At 38.3% G+C, this 20,169-nt stretch overlaps 1 protein-coding gene and 1 pseudogene across 1 annotated transcript; both read left to right on the forward strand.

Annotated features, from left to right (window-relative positions):
- The first annotated feature begins 1,310 nt into the window (after positions 1–1,310).
- Positions 1,311–13,792, forward strand: LOC110723642 (annotated as a pseudogene).
- A 2,511-nt stretch (positions 13,793–16,303) lies between these two features.
- LOC110723892 (aspartate carbamoyltransferase 1, chloroplastic-like) lies at positions 16,304–20,011 on the forward strand. Its single transcript, XM_021903299.1, has 6 exons — positions 16,304–16,593; positions 17,002–17,599; positions 17,683–17,822; positions 19,051–19,224; positions 19,349–19,585; positions 19,756–20,011. The coding sequence occupies exons 2-6, from the start codon at positions 17,041–17,043 to the stop codon at positions 19,861–19,863; spliced, it is 1,218 nt and encodes a 405-aa protein (XP_021758991.1). The 5' UTR covers positions 16,304–16,593; positions 17,002–17,040; the 3' UTR covers positions 19,864–20,011.
- Positions 20,012–20,169: the final 158 nt, after the last annotated feature.

Below are 20,169 nucleotides of genomic sequence, written 5' to 3' on the forward strand. Positions count from 1 at the left end.
ATGATTTAATTGTATGGAAGGAAGCCAACGATGGCATTTACTCTGTAAGAAGTGGGTATTCTACATTCCTTAAGGAAAATCAGAAACAAGACCAGAAAAACGGGTTTAAAGTGCAACATAATATTGACTGGAAGAAATTCTGGAAGAAGGATAGCAGTCCCAAGCAAAAGATTTTCCTTTGGAAAATTTTCAAAGATGCGCTCTCAGTTGGAAGTGAAAGGAAAAAGAGAGGATTGGGGGTACAGCATCACTGTTGTCTTTGCTACAAGGATGATGATCCTAGCAGCAGTAAATTGGAAACTCTGGAGCACTTATTTAGAGACTGCATCTTTGCTAGCCATTTATGGAAAGGATGCAGATTGGGGATCGATGTGTGCAATCAAGGCAATATTCCTTTGGCTGAATGGATCTACAATTGGATGAGGATCCTTAGTGACAAAGGGAGAGACTTAGGGGAAAGTTACCATCTTTTCTTAGCTGGCCTTGATTGCATTTGGGAAGCAAGGAATAACAAAATTTTTAAGAACTGGAAGCCAGATCCAGGAGCTGCAATCTCATGCATGGAAAGAAGAGTGAACATCACTTACAAAAAGAGGGATCATACAAGGGAAGCTACTCTGCAGATCATGGATGACATATAGCTTGAGCCTCCTGGTTTTGAAAGAAAAAGAAGAGATGAAACAGGTAATGACCACCACCAGCTAAAGAGCTTAGAACTTGTGTCAGGACAAGGTAGCTGCAGCACTGCAACTGTAAGGATATATTACACTAGGAACAAAGGAAGGGGTCTCATTTGGCGCTGGACTGTCAAGCAAGATGAGACTATTCTCGAGCAAGGAGTGTTGCAGCAGGCTAGGCAAAATAAGGAAACCTGCTTCCTTGATTCTGTTTTCAATGGGCTACAAGGGGCATTCAACCTCAATCTAAGGCACCTGCAGATTGTGTCAAGTGAGCAGAATAGCATTAAGTGGATGCAAACTGACTACAAGAGCATCAAAGGAGATAGAATGACTAAAGATAAAATTAATGAGCTTCTCCCCTTTTTCCATTGTGTTTCTGTTACTTTCATTAGTGTAAGGGATTAGATCCCTTTTTCTTCAGCTGTCAAAAAAAAAAAAAAAAAGACTGTACTCTATGAATAAATTTTAATTAAATTTATTACAAACCAACAAATAAATAAATAAATAAATATACGGAGTACATTGGATTAATTATTCAAGTAAGTTGATGGGTGGCCAAGTCCAGCCAACACCTTAAACTATTTCCAGTTTTCACTTACAAATTTAGTGGGCTTGACTTATACCACCAATATGCCAAGTGACATGTACTATTATACTGTGTCTTGTGTTAAGCCCACTACATGTGGACTGGCAAAGCCTGGTCAAAAACAACCATTTCTAAAAGGAGGTTCAAGCATAGTTGAGGTTCATATGTCCATCGTGAAAGATCATGTCATGCATTCATGCCTAAGCATTTTTTTTCTTCACGTACTTAGTCGTATTAACGTGTTGTATTGTGCTTATGTGTTATTCAACAAAAATGTAGCCCAAACACAACCCAATACACACGACAACATGTTATGCTTGGCTTGGATAGACCCAACCTTATGTAATGTTTAGTTTCAATCATGTAAATGCATTATCCTTTTTATTGACCTATTAAGGGATCTAAGTTATGGGATAATAGGAGCATATATTTGTTTAGTGTTTTATAAAATATCATTTGATCAAATTAAAATTATCAAATACAAATAAACTGTTAAAAGTAAAGTAGAACAATCATGATTTAAGATACCATTGGGCTAGGATGGCCCGTGGCACAACTTGATCCAACCTGAAATGAACATTGTGTAAGACAAATACAAGGTAGACATGATACATTACGCTACTATGATTGTTGAGATATGTGTGAAGTTTAAATTATATTTTTTGAAAGCATATGACAAGGTATAATATGGCACAAAAATTAATTACTGCCTCTGTTACTTTTAGTTGCAATTTTAGGGTATTATTTGTGAGATATAATATATTCCAAAGTTGTAACTAAAAGTTAGCGGAGGTAGTAATTAACGGATCAATATTAGACACACAAATATAGCATGACACGACATGGTGACATACTGACATGCGATCTTTGGGTAATGTTTATGGCTTTATGTCGCCTTTTGAAAATTTGGCACAACACATAATGAGCTTGATCGTGGGCTAAACTTAGCCCAACTCAAGACACACGGGCTTGATCTAGCACAACCCAAAACCATTCTATGGAGTTAGTTAACTCCGTTAATTTGTATATAGAAGATAGAAAGCGATGGGTGAAAAATCCACTACAAAAATATTCAATGTAAAATGCACACTTGATAGCTGCTGTACATTTATGGATGAATGAGATCTTGCCAACATTTTTTAACAATAAATCCTCTTTAGCCATCTCCTAATAATAGTAGTATTTTCCATATCCACAAAATTTAAAGGGGACCAAATCAAGTATATTTGTTTGAATATGAAATATGCTTTTAATATTCAATTGGGTTGATTCTCATAAAATGGAGTAATTAGTCAGATAGAAAAGTTGGACCTCAAATAAAATAAAATAATATAATGGGAGGATTTTTGGGTTTGAATGTCAGATGCATTATGTCCGTGGAAATTTGTTGGCTTTTTTGTACCATGGTTGACTACGAAGTAACCACGAGGTTCTTGACGATAAAGAAATGGATTATATGATCTACCAGTCTACCACTAGAACCTACTTTTACCCTTGAGTTACAAGAAATAAATTAAGTAGAAAATTATAATTAAATGAACAAAAATGTAGCATAATATTTTCGTAAATATATCAATAAAGCTTTATTTTCTTTTAAGATTTTTATTTTAAGTTACAATAATGTCTCTCTCGAAAAAAAAAGTTTATCTCCTTCGAAATACAAGGATTTTTCGATTTCCTTCGAAAGACAAGGTTTTTCGTAGTCCTTCGAAAGACAAGGTTTTATTTGTGCTTAATTTGGTCTTCGGTTGTGCGGGGCTACTATTGATTATGGCTCGAATTCGAGTTACGGAATCAGCACATGAATTTTCTTTCTCACAAAATTGCGAAGCGACGACGGATCCACCTGTATAAGACAACGAATCGAGAATATGCCGAATTGTTATATTTATGTATTTGGATTCTAGCCCTTCCCCGATTAATTCTTGTTTGTTTTGTTAAATTCGTTTTCATTATCATTCATTGCCAATTGTAAATGTCGTATGGCTTATATTAATGAAATTTAGTGTCCTTTGGGACTTCTTTAAAAAAAATAAAATTGTGAGGTTCATATTTAATTAATGCCGCTGAACCCCTCGCAAAACCCTTAAAAATCCCCTTCCCTTCCCGGAAAAGCGTCAGACAACCCTCCCACCACCCTCGAAACCCTAGGCGCTTCGATGGTGGTGGGAGGGTTGACTGACGCTTTTCAGGGGAGGGAAGGGGATTTTTAAGGGTTTTGCGAGGGGCTGGGGAAGTTTCACGGGGGAGGGAAAGGGTGGTGAAGGTGCAACGACCCGTTGGAGAAGATGCGGCGACCCGTCGGAGGTCGAGCGACGACCCATCGGAGGTAGAGCGGCGGTGTGGCGGCTGACTTTCCGGTGGTGAGTGTGGTAAGAGGGTGGTGGTATGGTGGCTAGGGAATGGGAATGGGAAAGTCTAGGGGGGTGGGGAATGGAGTTAGAGGGATTTGGGGGAATGAAGAGGGTAAAGGGAATGAAGAAAATGGTCTAACAAAAACAACAACAAAGGGAATGGGGGTAGTTGATTCCCATTCTCTTTGATAATTAACCCCAACCAAATGACCCCTAATAATTTTGGATAAATAGTACTCCGTACTAAGTAAGTTTTGTTACATTGAAAGTAAGCCTAGACACACTTATTAATAAGCCAAGATAAATTATAAGTTTGGATAAAGTATTCAAATTATAAAGAGAAAACCTAGCGAGCTATAGATTATGATGATCAGTAATCAGTATATTTGTATATCGTTACCAATTCGATCCCATCCCAAACGGCAAATGCATTAGTTGGCATGTTTATTAACTTTTGAGATAAAATTGATTAAATAGTAGTGAAATAACTTAATCAAGGATGTGTAATATACTTAAAACGCTTATTTTATTTTATTTTTGTAAGTTTGGACCAAAGGTTTACTCTTACTTAGGCCTTATTTGGTTCATCTTATTATTACATATATTTTTTTCATTACACAATTAAACATATTTAGCGATAAAAAACTGCACATAAAACGATGATCTGATCAGAATTTATTTTTTCTAATCTAATCTGAACTTATTTTTTCTGATTTGATCTGAACTTATTTATTCTGATCTGATTTGAACTTATTTTTTTAAAATAAGTAAAAATAAGGTGAACTAAACAAGACCTTATTCACCTTCCAATCTTCCATGCATCCAAATAGTTTGGGGAGGGCTAAATAATTTTTGTGTTACCTCTTTGATAACAAATTATTTATTTATTTTCCTTTCCCCGAGGAAACAAATATTTAAAAAAGCGAAGATAATTTTCTTTCAAAATCATGTTTTTTTTAGTGAAATCTTCTCTAAGCATCCTAACTTGTTTCGAGCTCAATTTATGAGATCAATCCTTATTAGAGGTATTTCGGGGGTGAGAAATTACTACCCTCAACAGATATTACTGCGTATCTCAAACATATTAATCCATGAAACATTCTAGTCTGATAAGACACTTTTTCCTTATTTTCTAACCACAACAACATATAACGAGAATCAATCCCAAAATTACTTGGAGCCGGAAGGGAAACTCTAACATCTTTTAGACGCGTAGGTTTATAGTTTATACGGTAAGCATATACGTTGCATGCATAATAACCCCAAGCATACAACAACCTACAACCGTTATTTTTCTTTCTCTTTCCCTCTCCTATTGTTCGTTGTCCCATTCAACAAATCACTCACCACCCCTAAATCAATCTCAACTACGTTTCACGAATCACAACCACAATTCCCCCATTTTACCCCTCTTTCTCAATCCTCTGTTCTTCACTCACCCCTTCTATCTATTTAACTCCGCTTTCCTAATCCTTTCTCTCTCCTCAAATTCATCCAATTCAATACCCAGAAAAAAACCCAGTTCCAAATTTTGCTGATTTTTGATTTTGATGAAGGAATTTGCTGGGGTTAGAACCCAAGGACAGAGATTTTGATTGCAAACACGGCTATACAAAGAAAAATTCGGCCTTTGCACGCCCGTGATGTGCGACGCAAAAAGGGCTGTAATTGTCTTTTGATTGATCGAGGTAGTCCTTCGTTGCACGGCGGACGCGGCGCCTTGCCTTCCGAAGGCGGCAGCCCTTCCGATCTTCTCTTTCTTGCCGGAGGCGGTTGTTTCTGAGCTTTGTAGTTGTAGTTTATATATATACAAGTAGTTGGTGTAGTTGTATAGAAGAAAGTTTGATTTTTTGAATTTTTTCTGGGGAAGAAGAAGAAGCAAAAGAATAAAAAATGTTGAGGATTAAGAAAACAATAAAGAAATTCAATGCAAACAATAAGAACAACACCAAGAATTTACGTGGTTCACTATCGATGTGATAGCTACGTCCACGGGCACCGAGATCGAATGATTTCACTATAAACTGCAAAGATTACAAAGATGATTCTTGTATTTCTCAAGAACGGCTCTCACTCTCTCTCTCTTAACCCTTATACTAATATTAGGGAGGTTTTATATTAATCCCTAAAATAAAAGATACTTGGGCAAAAAGATAACATAAAAGATAACTTTAAATCGTAAAATCCGCGTCTCCGCATTTTTCCTTCTCCGCCCGGTCAGACCGGGCAAGGTCTGCCCGATCGGGCGCGAGAAGAAAACTCCATACGAATGCTTCAACGTATCCAACCCCCACCGCCCGGTCAGACCGGGCAATGTCCGCCCGATCGGGCGGACAAAGCTACGAAGTACGAGTCACCTAATACTTATCAACAATCTCCACCTTGACGAGAACTCGTAGTCAGCAAACGACCCCATCAAGACATAGTGGAAAAACATCTCAAGCCAAACCCGATGCAAGACTCATGCATAAGCCATACATCCCGATAAGTCTTCAACCAAGACCCATCACATACTCGTCTCCAAGTATAACAACTCATAATGCTCCACCTGCATCACAAGCCCCGGGCAAGCTCCACCTTAAGGCCAACACACCTACACCAGGAGCTCCCCAACTTCGCCCCTCAGGGCCTACTACATCACGTAGTAATCAATATTTAGCAAGTCTAAGCAATGTTTAAACTTGCTAAACGGAACAGGCTTAGTGAAGAAATCAGCCGGGTTGTCAGCAGTCCCAATCTTCTTCACCTTAATCCTCTTGTCAGTACGCAAGAAATGATACCTGACATCAATGTGCTTCGTCCGATCATGGTGTACTTGATCTTTAGCTAAGCAAATCGCACTTAGACTATCACAATACACTGTAGCAAAATCCTGTGCAATACCCAGTTCACCTACTAGGCCTTTGAGCCAAATAGACTCCTTAGCTGCAGAAGTTAAAGCCATATACTCAGCTTCAGTAGTTGACAACGTAACTGATGACTGCAATGTAGACTTCCAACTAACCACAGAACCACCCAAAGTGAACACATAACCAGTCACAGACCTCCTGGTATCCACATCAGCTGCATAATCAGAATCACTGTACCCAGTGACCAAGCATTCCCTACCATTCCCGTACACAAGACCAATATCAGTTGTCCCTCTCAGGTAGCGAAAAATCCTTTTCACCCCTTGCCAGTGTTCCCTCCCAGGTCGAGCCATAAACCTGCTTACAACACTAACAGCATGCGCAATATCCGGCCTAGTACAGACCATAGCATACATCAAACAACCAACCGCGTTTGCATATGGAACTCTAGACATATAAGACAACTCCTCCTCTGATTGAGGTGACATAGACAAAGACAACTTACAACTAACAGTAGTTGGCGTACTTATAGGCTTCGATTTTTCCATCCCAAAACGAGACAAAATCTTTTCAATGTAGCTTTTCTGAGTCAAGAAAAGCTTACCTCTAGCCCGATCCCTGTAGATCTCCATACCCAAAATCTTCCTAGCTGCACCCAAGTCTTTCATGTCAAACTCCGAGTTAAGCATCTCCTTTAATCTAGCAATATCAGATTTATTCTTTGTGGCAACCAACATGTCATCAACATATAACAAAAGATAAATCATGGAACCATTATCCAGCTTACTATGATACACACAGCAATCATATGAATTCCTGTCAAAACCTTGTGAAACCATAAAAGAATCAAACCTTTTGTACCACTGTCGGGGGGATTGCTTAAGTCCATACAATGACTTTAGCAATCTGCAGGCATAGTGTTCCTTTCCAGGAACTTCGAATCCTTCGGGCTGCTTCATCAGAATCTCCTCCTCCAAATCGCCATGAAGGAAAGCCGTTTTAACATCCAACTGCTCCAGCTCAAGATCAAAATGTGCTACAATTGACAATAACACACGGATAGAAGTATGTCGAACCACAGGTGAGAATATCTCAACAAAATCAACCCTTCTACCTGACTGAACCCCTTAGCAACTAGCCTAGCCTTAAAACGTATTTGCTCAGTTTCCGACAACCCTTCTTTCTTCTTGTAAATCCATTTACAACCCACAAGCTTCCTCCCTTCCGGTACCTTTACCAGTTCCCACACTCTGTTCTTGTAAAGAGACTGCATCTCTTCACCCATTGCGGCAAGCCATTGCGCAGACTCACTACAACTAATTGCTTGTTTATATGTGGCAGGTTCAAATGACTCTACATCATCAGCTACACTCAATGCATAACCTGTCATCGCATCAACACAGCAATTTCTTCCCTCCATCTCTTCAATCAATCTAACAGGCTTCTTGATAACTCGTTTAGGCATCTCAAGAATGGTGTCAGGTTGACTAGATGACCCCTGATTAGATTGCTCCACCTCATCCCCAGAGTTAGAATGAGTAGGAGTAATCTCAGGTTCAGGAGTACCCGGCACTGGAACATCAGCATCATCATCAATATATTGTACCCGAGGTAAATCAGCAATGGTAGACTGATGTACCTTAAGTACCCCATCTGTCTGTAATAAATTGTCTCCTTCCCTTCTCAAATCTGAAATCTCTGCATTTTTAATTGAATACATGGTGTTTTCATCGAAAGTAACATCCCTACTAAGAATGACCCGACCCTCCGAAGGTGAAAAAATTCTAAACCCCTTCACACCATCCCCGTACCCAACAAAACACCCCTTCTTGGCTCGTGGATCCAGCTTACCCTCAATAACATGATAATAAGCAACACAACCAAAAATCTTCAAATTCGAAAAATTAGGCAACTTACCACTCCAGATCTCAAACGGAATTTTGGAATCAATTCCAGAATGAGGACCCCTATTAATGACATAACAAGCTGTTAACACAGCTTCACTCCAGTACCTCCTCCCAAGCCCTGCATTAGAGAGCATGCATCGAACTCTCTCTAGCAGTGTCTGATTAACCCGTTCTGCTACACCGTTCTGCTGTGGTGTCTTCCTGACAGTATGATGCCGACCTATACCCTCATCTGCACAGAACTGATTAAACTCGTCTTTGCAAAACTCTAGCCCATTGTCCGTTCGTAGCTTCTTGATCTTCCTTCCTTGTCGATTTTCCACCAAAGCTTTCCATTGCTTGAAAACTTTGAAGGCCTCATCCTTTGACTTAAGCAACCTAAGCCATGTGTATCGGGACTTGTCATCAACAAATGACACAAAATAGTGGTAACCTCCCATACCTTCAACTCTAGATGGACCCCAGCAATCTGAATGGATGTAATCGAGCACTGCATCAGTAATGTGAGCACCCTTGCTGAACTTTGACCTGTGTTTCTTACCAAACACACAATGCTCACAAAATTCAAGGTTGGCAACCTTGACCCCGGATAGAAGACCCCTCTTGGACAATAGCTGCATCCCCTTCTCCCCCATATGACCAAGCCTCATGTGCCAAATCTTAGTCATCTCCTGGTGAGATACAGATGCGCAAACCGCAGAACTAGGCAGTGTAACACCCTCAAAAACATAGAGGGTGTTCCTTTTGATACCCTTAAGTACCAACTCAGAACCTCTGAAAATACACAACTCCCCATCTGAAAACACACCATTGTACCCCAAGTCATCCAGGGTACCCAATGAAATCAGATTCTTTCCTAAAGCAGGAACATGCCGTACATTAGTCAAAGTTAACCTCCGCCCATCAACAGTCCTCAACCTCATGGAACCAATACCTGTGACCTTACATGGAGCATTGTTACCGACTATAACCATACCCCCATTGCGAGGTTCATATGTATCAAACCAATCTCGACGTGGACACATATGGAACGAACACCCCGAATCTAGAACCCAGTTATCAGATAAATCATCAGACCTAGCAGAACTGACTAATGCTAAATCTTCCTCTGAATTATAGCTCTCATTCGGTTTCTCTTCAACTACAGCAGCCTGGGACTTGTTTTTCCTCACCGGACAATTATTCCTAAAGTGACCCGGTTCTTTACAGTAATAACATGTTTTAGTAGTAGTTTTACTAGATCCATCCTTGCCGTTTCCAGCACCCGACCCAGCATTGTTCCCCTTGTTAAACCCCTTATTCTTTTTAGACTTTCCGGACTTAACAAACAACCCACTACCATTATCCCCATTATCACTCGTAGCTTTCATTCTGAGTTCCCTAGTATGAAGTGCTGCCTTCACTTCTTCTAAGGTTATAGAATCCTTACCAACAACAAAAGACTCTACAAAATTCTCAAAGCTAGACGGTAGAGATACAAGTAAAATCAACGCAGCATCCTCATCATCAATTTTAACATCTAAATTACGTAAATCAAGCAAAATAGAGTTAAGTTTTTCTAGATGTTCCCGTAAGGAAGTACCTGACTGCATCCGGAGGCTAAACAACCGCTGTTTCAGTAATAATTTGTTGGTCAACGACTTAGTCATATACAATGACTCCAGCTTCAGCCACAATCCAGCCGCCGTTTCCTGATCAGCCACCTCCGTGATGATTTGATCATCAAGACTAAGTAATATGGTAGAGTGTGCCTTCTCTTCCATAACTTCTAACTGCGGGTCAGTCGGTCCATCTTCTGACTCCGAAGTAGTACTCTTTGGAGCCAACGGACGCCATATCTGCTGTTGTTTTAACAGAGCCTTCATCTTAATTTGCCATAGCCCGAAACTATTTTTCCCGGTAAACTTCTCAATTCTTATTGTTGAATCTCCTGCCATTGTTATCTTCAAGAAACTCTCCAAGGATTGAACCTGAGCTCTGATACCAATTGTTGTGCGACAGCGGAAGCAAAGGTCGAAAACAAACAAGAAAACAATAAAGAAATTCAATGCAAACAATAAGAACAACACCAAGAATTTACGTGGTTCACTATCGATGTGATAGCTACGTCCACGGGCACCGAGATCGAATGATTTCACTATAAACTGCAAAGATTACAAAGATGATTCTTGTATTTCTCAAGAACGGCTCTCACTCTCTCTCTCTTAACCCTTATACTAATATTAGGGAGGTTTTATATTAATCCCTAAAATAAAAGATACTTGGGCAAAAAGATAACATAAAAGATAACTTTAAATCGTAAAATCCGCGTCTCCGCATTTTTCCTTCTCCGCCCGGTCAGACCGGGCAAGGTCTGCCCGATCGGGCGCGAGAAGAAAACTCCATACGAATGCTTCAACGTATCCAACCCCCACCGCCCGGTCAGACCGGGCAATGTCCGCCCGATCGGGCGGACAAAGCTACGAAGTACGAGTCACCTAATACTTATCAACAGTTCCGACGATTGTTTCGAATTATCAGAAGGAGGAGGGAGATGGGTCTGCTCGGTTTGTTGGTGGGTGTGGCCGGAATTGTCTCAAAGAGTGTTGCATACAAGGTATTCGATGAAATTCCTCTTTGAATTCCTGTTATTAATTTATATCTGGTCATTTTTGTGAAAATATTTGATTGTAATTATCATGGATGCATGTTGTGCTATTGTAATTTGATGGATTGTATATAAATATATAATTGGGTTTTTTTTGTCCTGAAATTTTTGGGAATTTATGAATGCATGTTGTGCTATTGGTATTGGATTGTATTTAATTGGGTTTTTGTCCTGAAATTTGCGGGAATTTGATTTGATATTTTATTGAAAGTAGGTGAATTCTTTTGAATGTTTGTCAATGGTGAATTTGGGGAGGGAGGTATCTATTGCTTTATTAGACGGATGTCGAGATTATCCTCATAACTTAGGGCCCGTTGGGTATCTCTTTGAAACCTTATGTTATGTGTGAGACGGGAATATATTGTAATCAATTAGAATTTTGTCACTATAGTGAAGGAACCGTTGGCTGAGCTTAGATATGGTTTGCATGGGGTCGTTTTTGCAATTTGTTGTTCTTGATTGATTTATAGTGGATGTCTTGGAGAATCGTTGAGAATGTTTCAGATAACAACACCTAGGGGTGATTGTGTTAGCCCCTTAAGAGAATTACTTTTTCTGGATTTATGTTTCGTACACTGATTGCTAGGTGCTTGTTATGTGAAAGGTGTTGCATGTAGTTTTGGTTGAGGGCACATCTGCACATTACTGTGATTGATCTTTGTTTGTTGGGACCTGGACTTTTCAATAGGTGCAAAACTGCCTCTGTACGCTTACAAGAGGGTCAATAAGATTGGAACTGATAAGGATTTGGTTGTTGATGAGGCAAGAGAGTCTCCTGTTGCCTTCCTCGACTCACTCTTGCTTGGAGAGGTAATTGATACTTCAAGTTAAACAGAGATACAAACCTAATTCTTATTATGTTTAGACACTAGTTTGTACTATGCACGGTATTAATCTTATTCTTGATTTGCTATGATAGTGGGAGGACCGCTTCGAGAGGGGCCTATTCCGCTATGATGTTACTGCTTGTGAAACCAAGGTCTGATATAGCTTTTCCTGTTCTATATTATCATCTTTTATCTCTGTTCTATTTGTTGGTTTGGAGTTAGTTTTTGTGGTTTGGAATACTGATACATTATCATGGATTAACTATAGGTGATTCCTGGTGATTATGGATTTGTTGCCCAACTTAATGAGGGCCGTCACCTGAGGAAACGGCCGACTGAATTCCAAGTGGACAAAGTTCTTCAACCCTTTGATGGTAGCAAATTCAACTTCACGAAAGTTGGGCAGGAAGAGGTGCTCTTCCAGTTTGAAGCAAGTGAAGACGGCGAAGCTTACTTCATCCCTGCTGCTCCAATCGCTGTCGAGAATTCACCAAGCTTTGTTGCCATTAATGTAACTTTTTCCACTGTTATCCAGTGTTAAGAATTATGTTATCTGTGATGTTGCAAAAATTTATTAATCAATTGATGTATTATGTTTTTTTGATGAACAGGTCAGTCCTATCGAATATGGACACGTGCTCTTGATTCCTCGAATTTTCGAGTGCCTATCTTAAAGGATTGATTGTGAGAGTTTCTTGCTTGCTCTGAACATGGCAGTTGAAGCCGGGAGTCCTTACTTCCGTCTTGGATACAATAGCTTGGGTGCATTTGCTACCATTAACCATCTCCATTTCCAGGTATTCTATCAGGGCCCTTTTGGTATTCCTTAAATTTTTTATATCTTCATGGATATTGTTTCTCAAAGATTAACTGTATATTTTCCGGAAAACAGGCTTATTACTTGGCTAGCCCATTTCCCATTGAGAAGGCTCCTACCAAGAAAATCACCACCACCAGTAATGGTGTCAAGATATTTGAGCTCCTGAAATATCCAGTAAGGGGTCTTGTCTTGGAAGGTGGGAATTCTCTCCAAGATTTAGCCAAGGAGGTCTCAGACTGCTGCATATTTCTGCAAGACACTAACATCCCTTACAATGTTCTTATTGCTGATTCTGGAAGGCGGATTTTTATCCTTCCTCAGGTGCTACAAATATATCCCTTTACCTTTCCCTGAAATTCTTGTCCTTGTCATTTCCTTAGTTATTGACTTGTATCTCTTGTTTTTGGATTCAGTGCTATGCTGAGAAACACCCCTTAGGAGAGGTAAGTTCCGAGCTCCTGGATACCCAAGTCAATCCAGCGGTCTGGGAGATCAGTGGACATATTGTGTTAAAGAGGAGAAAGGACTATGATGAGGCGTCTGAGGGTAATGCTTGGAGGCTCCTGGCTGAGGTGTCTCTGTCAGAAGCAAGGTTCGAAGAAGTCAAGGCCATGATATTTGAAGCTATTGCTTGTCCTGTTGTTGAAAACGGGTCAGACATGCTTCTCAAGGAGGCTGAGCTTACATCTCCCCATGCTTCTAGAGAAGCGGATTCCATCAACCCAGCTGCTTCTCCTATGGTGTCCGGGAACCATGAGTGTTTGGTTCAACAGTAATATGGCTCTTCAGCTTATTATTTGCTTCCCTAAATGATGCAATCTGAGTTCGCATCATCTGTTTTAGCTTTATATCAATGAGTCGCATGTTTTGCTGCTGACTAATTGTTATGAGTAATGTAAGTATTTAACTCAAAAGAAAAAAAAAAAAAAACTAGGAAAATAGAGAATTTGAAAATTGGATCCTATTCATAGCTGTTGTTTCCTGTTGGCAACCTGCCTCAGTTGAACAGGCAATCTGCCTCAGGAGGGATGTAATATAAGTGCGCTTGCCCTGAGCAATTTGGCGCTTGTAAGACGCTGTTATTTGGATTTAATCAAATATCTTCTGTTAAGTAATTAATTAGCTTATTGTGTAGTTTATTTATTCATTGCAATGCCATAAAAAAAAAAATAAAAAAAAAAAATCATTGCAATTGTTTTAGCTGTTCCACGCCTTGTACTTAACTAACCACTTTTTTCTTTTTTTGTTCGTGTTTAGAATCTTGCTAATATTCACAAGGTAAAAAAAACTTCTAAATTGCTCTTAATATAATACGGCTGAAAAATCATAGTCATAGGTATTGATAGTTAAAAATGTGCATCAACATAATGACATACATAAACAATCAGGACGAGAACTTCAAATTTAAATAGAAAAAGACTGAGTATGCTAGCAGGATTGCTAGATGATGTGAAATGTGTTACTTTTTAAATATTTATGACTATTATAAGTTTATAATTGATTTCTAAACTGAATTTTTTATTAACGGACCATTTAATTTTAGAAGCTAAGGGTATCGCAGATTAAGTGGAAATGTGTGGGTTTCTACTTGTGACTTGTGAGCAACAAATTCATATACTTATTTTCTTTAAACTCCCTATCAAATAGCCGACCAAAAGCCTTTCCATGTTTACACCCTAACAAAATTGTGCGCAAGTTTGCAAGAAAAGAGTTCCTTTATGCCTTTACATGTGCTCTAATCCGTTATTTTGGGTTTAAAACAATGTGGTTCTTTCAATTAACTCACATAATTTCCATGAAAACCAAGTAATAATCAATCCATGTAAGAAAAGCATGAATGTACACTCCGTAACTTGGTTCCCTAAAATCCTCTATATAACTCATTACAAAGCAGACCTTTTAAGTTGGTAATGAATAATATTAATAATGCATCTCAAAATGAAAAATTTAGCCTATACTTTTTATTTCTTAGCACTATTATCTCTATTTGTAGAAGTGGGTGCAAAAAACAACATAGAAGAAGCGCGATTTAATGTCACCAAGGCTAACACAACTTCGCCATGGCTTAAAAGAGCCATAAATCCAAGAGCTCAACAACAAGGGTGTTGGAATAGGCCGTGGATTTGCTCAGGAACTCAATTCCCACCACGAAGATTGTGTTGTATGAATCGATGCATTGATATCATGTTCGATCCTCTAAATTGTGGTTTTTGTGGCATAAGATGTCCATTTACATGGCAATGTTGTAATGGATTGTGCATGAATACCAACCTTGATCCTTTTAATTGTGGTGGATGTGGGAAAAGGTGTGGATTCGGGAGGCCTTGTGGGTATGGGCTGTGTGGTTATGCTCAACCCTATCCTCCTATCCCATTGCCTCCAATGCTGCCCGGACCGCCTTTCCCCTTTCCTTTCCCTGGGCCTCCTAGGTCTACTGGCTCTCAAAATAGTCCCCAAATTTCCAAGAAAGAATGAAGGCATTTACATGCATTGATGCATGGTTCATTAGTTTTTAAACATGCAAACTAAGACTATTCCATTTGCATGTTCCTTCAAAATTTTCATCTTTTAATTCTTTGGATAGTCATTTCAAGTATTAATATCTTGGATTAGTAGTCATGTCATGTTTCTTATTTTTAGTTAAGTTATTAGTGTTTGTTTCATGGGCATAGCTCATAGTTGGAGCAATTTAGTTTGTTTTAGTGTAATAGTTGATTATTTACAGCTATTCACAAGATTTTGAATGATGAAATTAAAATTGTAACCGGCTTTAGCTTTTTATTAAATCATTTATATGGCTATATATATATCATATATGTCGGTCACTCTATTTTGAAATCTTGTACTTAGAAGGTAATTATTGATCATTCTCACATTCTATCTTTGTATTCGTTTTTTTTCCTAATTATCAAAGATGTAAAGCTAGTATTACATGATTTATCTTTAGGTAGTGTTGCACTTGCACATAATCTTTCTCTCTTGTGTTGTTATTCGTTATGAATTTCACATCATTCACAAACTATTTTTTATTAATTCGAGCTGTGATTTTTGATAAGTTATAATTTACAAACTTTTAGCTTAGGGAATATAAATAATAAATTTATATTATTACGAGAGAAAGCTACAGAGTAAAAAAAAAAAAACATTGTACTATAATAGGACATAATAGACACAAATTTATTATTAAAACTTATTTTTGGCCGTGCTATAATGAAAATTTTGTTCTAGATTTCAAAACTTTGTGACTAATGCGAGAATTACCTCACCTACATAATACTATCACACCAACAAAATATTAGACAATAGAGGATAATGCGTTAGGCTAAGAACGACACAATGCATCATGAAAAAAGCACAACAAACACGTTAATATGCATACTGGGACCACATTTCTGTTGGAAAAATTACATACAACTCATTAGAGGCTATTATAACAAAACACGTTAAAATAAATGAACTTAACATATACACTAGGAAAGCACGAATACAATAAAAGACTTTGGAGTCGTATTATCCAACCAACCCTATAAAAGGTAGTCATACGACACGGTTGAGATCTTATTAGTGAGTCCTGTCATAATATCATGGACTGAGCCTAGCCGACTCTAGACAAGCTAGCTCGACATACAAGATTCTTTATTAGCGAGTTATGTCATACTATTATGAACCGAACTTAGCCAACTCTAGACACGCAAGCACGACATACGAGATTCCCAATGGAAATCGACCAATCTCACTAGGAAGAATAAAAAATAGTGCCAAAAACCCAAAAAAGACACCCAAAATCCCTCTTCACCGTTCACTCACACAGTCACAGGCTCCAAGCACTCCTATACTCTCTTCAGTCATCCCTCACACTCTCATCTTCCTCTGTATCTCGCTGTTCTTCCACCAAAACGACGCCGTTTTATTCGGCCTTTCAGGTATCTCAATGCTTTCTATCTCTCTTTTTTTCTTTTTTCTTTTTTCTTTTCTTTTCTTTTTTAATTATTTTAGTTTATACTATTTTTTTGAATTATTTCTGGGTATAATTTTGGTGGGTTTTCATTTATTTTGTGGAATTGTTGTGTATCTTTGAATCTGTAATTTCAATTACGTACATAGCTAGAACAATTTGAGGTTCTATATGAATTTGATTTTGGAATAAAATTTGTGCGAATGTGAGTATTAAATTCTCAATTAGGATTTTTTAATTTCTTCTGCTTTTGTGCTTAATTGCGTGATACAATTTGTTTAATTTCTTCTGTTTTTGTGGTTAATTGTTGCAAGAATTTATCTTTACTAGTTTGTGTATTTCATGATATGGCAACTTGTTTTGTGACATATTTCAGGGGTTTTAGCATAATCTTTAGGTAGTTTTCATAATTGCAATGGCCTCTTCATCCTCATTGAGCATGTGTGCATCGAATGGGGCGGTTGGCATTTGCAATGTGAGTAAATCTCAAAAGGTTATTATGAGTGGCTGCCCGGAATTATTCGGGAAAAGGGTGGTTAATTGCATGCCAAATTGCTCGTCTGCTGACTTCACCCCGGTAAGGGGCTCGTTTGGGGCGAAATCATTAAAATGGGAGTCGAATGGGGAAGTTCCGATGAGGCTTGGAGTTCCTTGCCATGTAGCTAGTGTTAGGAATACAAGTTTATTCTCAGTAGGTCAGAAATTTCAACTTGATGATGTGCTTGACGCTCAGCAGTTTGATAGAGAGACTCTTAGTGCAATTTTTGAGGTGGCGAGGGAGATGGAGAAGGTAGAAAAAAACTCACCTGGGAGCCAGATTTTGAAGGGATACTTAATGGCTACTTTGTTTTACGAGCCTTCTACTAGAACCAGGCTTTCGTTTGAATCTGCAATGAAGCGGTTAGGTGGTGAAGTTTTGACAACTGAGAATGCTAGAGAGTTTTCATCAGCTGCCAAAGGAGAGACACTAGAGGGTAGGTCTTACTAGTTTTTACATGATTGTTATTGGCAGTCCTCTGATGTTGTTTTGGTTGTAATGTGTTGCCTTCTTATGCAGATACTATTAGAACAGTTGAAGGATATGCGGATATCATTGTGATGAGGCACTTTGAAAGTGGTGCTGCTAGAAGGGCAGCTACAACTGCAGGAATTCCCATCATAAATGCAGGAGATGGTCCAGGGCAGCATCCAACTCAGGTTAAGTCTTATTTTATCTTGATTGTAACCTTTTAATCAGCACTGACTGATTTTCAATGAAGTTGCTGCTCATTTAATAACATGTTTTGGAGGTTAATGATGTTAGTTGATAAAAATTTCTTGGACCCTACATTATTGAGGTGCTAATAAGACATTGGCTATTTTAAATTATAAGAGGATGTTTTTAGGTCATAGTTTAAAGGAAATGCATCCTTTGGGTTAGCCATGATTTCTATGGTATGTAGTGAGACAGAAATATAACCCACTTTTGTGGCTTTAGGTTTGGTTGTTAATTGATGAGAGCTAATTGCTAAACTACATTTGTGGCTATGCGTATGTGTTGGTGTGTTTGTGCGCCTTTATGACAATGTCTTTTCATCATAGATCGCACAGAGGGCCTGTTTGGCAATTAGATGTTTGTTGCTTTGACCGGCCGTTAGCTGTTTGTATTAGCTGTTTTGACTAACTGATTGTAATTAGCTGTTTTGTGTGTAAGTGTTTGGTATATAGCTATAAGTTATTGGCTGTTTAAGAGTACTCGTATAAAACAACAAAAAGCTAGAAGCTCTTTCAAAAAGCGCTTCACGTGATTTTAATATTTCAAACAGCTCCTAACCAAACACCCCAAAGAGCTTTGGTCAAACATCTCTTTTTGCTTCAAAAAGCTCTTAACCAAACACCCCAAAGTTTGACATTTTGATTGTAAGAACTCAACTTTTTCATTGATAAATGCATAATGTATATACCAGTCATGCTCTGTGATCTTTGATGATGATACTTCACAGAATTACTTAATCTGTTCAAGCCACTGCTCATTATAGAATCCTCACATAAATTCATTTGTAATCAATTCTTGATCATATTGCCCTCAATGATATAGTAGAAGAAGATAGGTTTATATTTATTTTGACATACTTTGCTTAGGAAAAAGTCAGGCTCGTCTGTTTCCTTTTGCAATATGAACTGTTTAGTAAGTAAAAAAAGTCAGCAGTTTCCCCAACTTTTCTGGTTTCCTGGCTTGAGGACTGAAATAAATCATCGTGTCATCTTTGTCTCCCCCTCTCCAACTATCTTGGGTTGGCCCTTACCTTACATATCAACAAAAAAGTAGAATTGTATGATGATTGTAATTTAGTCAATACAAAGATGTGGCCTGTATTGATTCTGATGCTATATGTCGCAAGCATTATTGTTGTTAATCCTGACCTGCTCTTTTATGTGAATGTAGGCTCTTTTAGATGTATACACCATTCAAAGAGAGGTGGGAAAGCTAGATGGCATTAGTGTTGCATTGGTTGGTGATCTTGCTTATGGAAGGACTGTTCGTTCTCTGGCATATTTGCTTGCCAAGTATAATGATGTAAAAATATACTTTGTGGCACCAGATGTGGTGAAAATGAAGGTATGTCTATGGTGAATATTTTATGTAAGGTCATTTAATTTATCTTGCTAGAAAAATATTCAAATATGGAAATCTAGAATGCAGTAATTCTAGAATACTAAATTGCAATATATTGCAACTTCAGGATGACATTAAGGAGTATCTGACCTCAAAGAACATTCAATGGGAAGAAAGTGTTGACTTGATGGAAGTAGCTTCCAAATGTGATGTAGTTTATCAGACTCGTATTCAGCGAGAGCGTTTTGGGGAAAGGATTGATCTTTATGAAGAAGCAAGAGGAAAATACATAGTTAATAAAAATGTGTTGAATGTGATGCAGAAGCACGCTGTAGTCATGCACCCTCTTCCACGTCTTGACGAGGTATTTGTCTGAACCCTTACTAGTGAAAGTGATGCATGTACTGTGGTCCTTCCTTCCACATTAGATCATTACTCTATGTCCCTCTTCTCATTCCCTATTTTCCACGTTTAGAGAAATTTATTGGATAGAAATTGCTTCTCTTGGTTGATGGTTCATTTTGGCCTTTACAGATAACTGTAGATGTGGATGAAGATCCAAGGGCAGCCTACTTCAGACAAGCAAAGAATGGTCTTTATATCCGTATGGCTTTGTTGAAGCTTTTACTTCTTGGATGGTAGTCAATAGATTAGAGTATTATTGATTTGCTAGGGAACTGAAGTATGGTTGAGTAGGAGCAAGATGAGGGGTTGAGGGCTCTATGATGATGTGTTTTTTGAGGATGTGTTTGAACTTTGAAGTTATCAGAAGTTTTGACAACTTATGAAAGTTTTTTTTTTTTTTTGGGTAATTTTGTCTCGTGCGCTTAACCAGCTACTCAGCTAGATCTTCAAGATGCCTGTCAAAATGACGGCAGTTTTGGAAATCATATTTCATGCAAATAATCAGTTTTGGGTTACGATTCAGAACAATTTAGATCAAGTTTT

The sequence above is a fragment of the Chenopodium quinoa genome, unplaced genomic scaffold, assembly GCF_001683475.1.
Source record: "Chenopodium quinoa cultivar QQ74 unplaced genomic scaffold, ASM168347v1, whole genome shotgun sequence".
Lineage (NCBI taxonomy): Eukaryota > Viridiplantae > Streptophyta > Magnoliopsida > Caryophyllales > Amaranthaceae > Chenopodium > Chenopodium quinoa.

Coding starts and splice junctions, on each gene's coding strand:
- LOC110723892 (XM_021903299.1), top strand. CDS start 17,041: ATGGCCTCTTCATCCTCATTGAGCATGTGTGCATCGAATGGGGCGGTT. Junction 17,823..19,050: donor CAGGGCAGCATCCAACTCAG/GTTAAGTCTTAT, acceptor ATGTGAATGTAG/GCTCTTTTAGATGTATACAC. Junction 19,225..19,348: donor CAGATGTGGTGAAAATGAAG/GTATGTCTATGG, acceptor TTGCAACTTCAG/GATGACATTAAGGAGTATCT.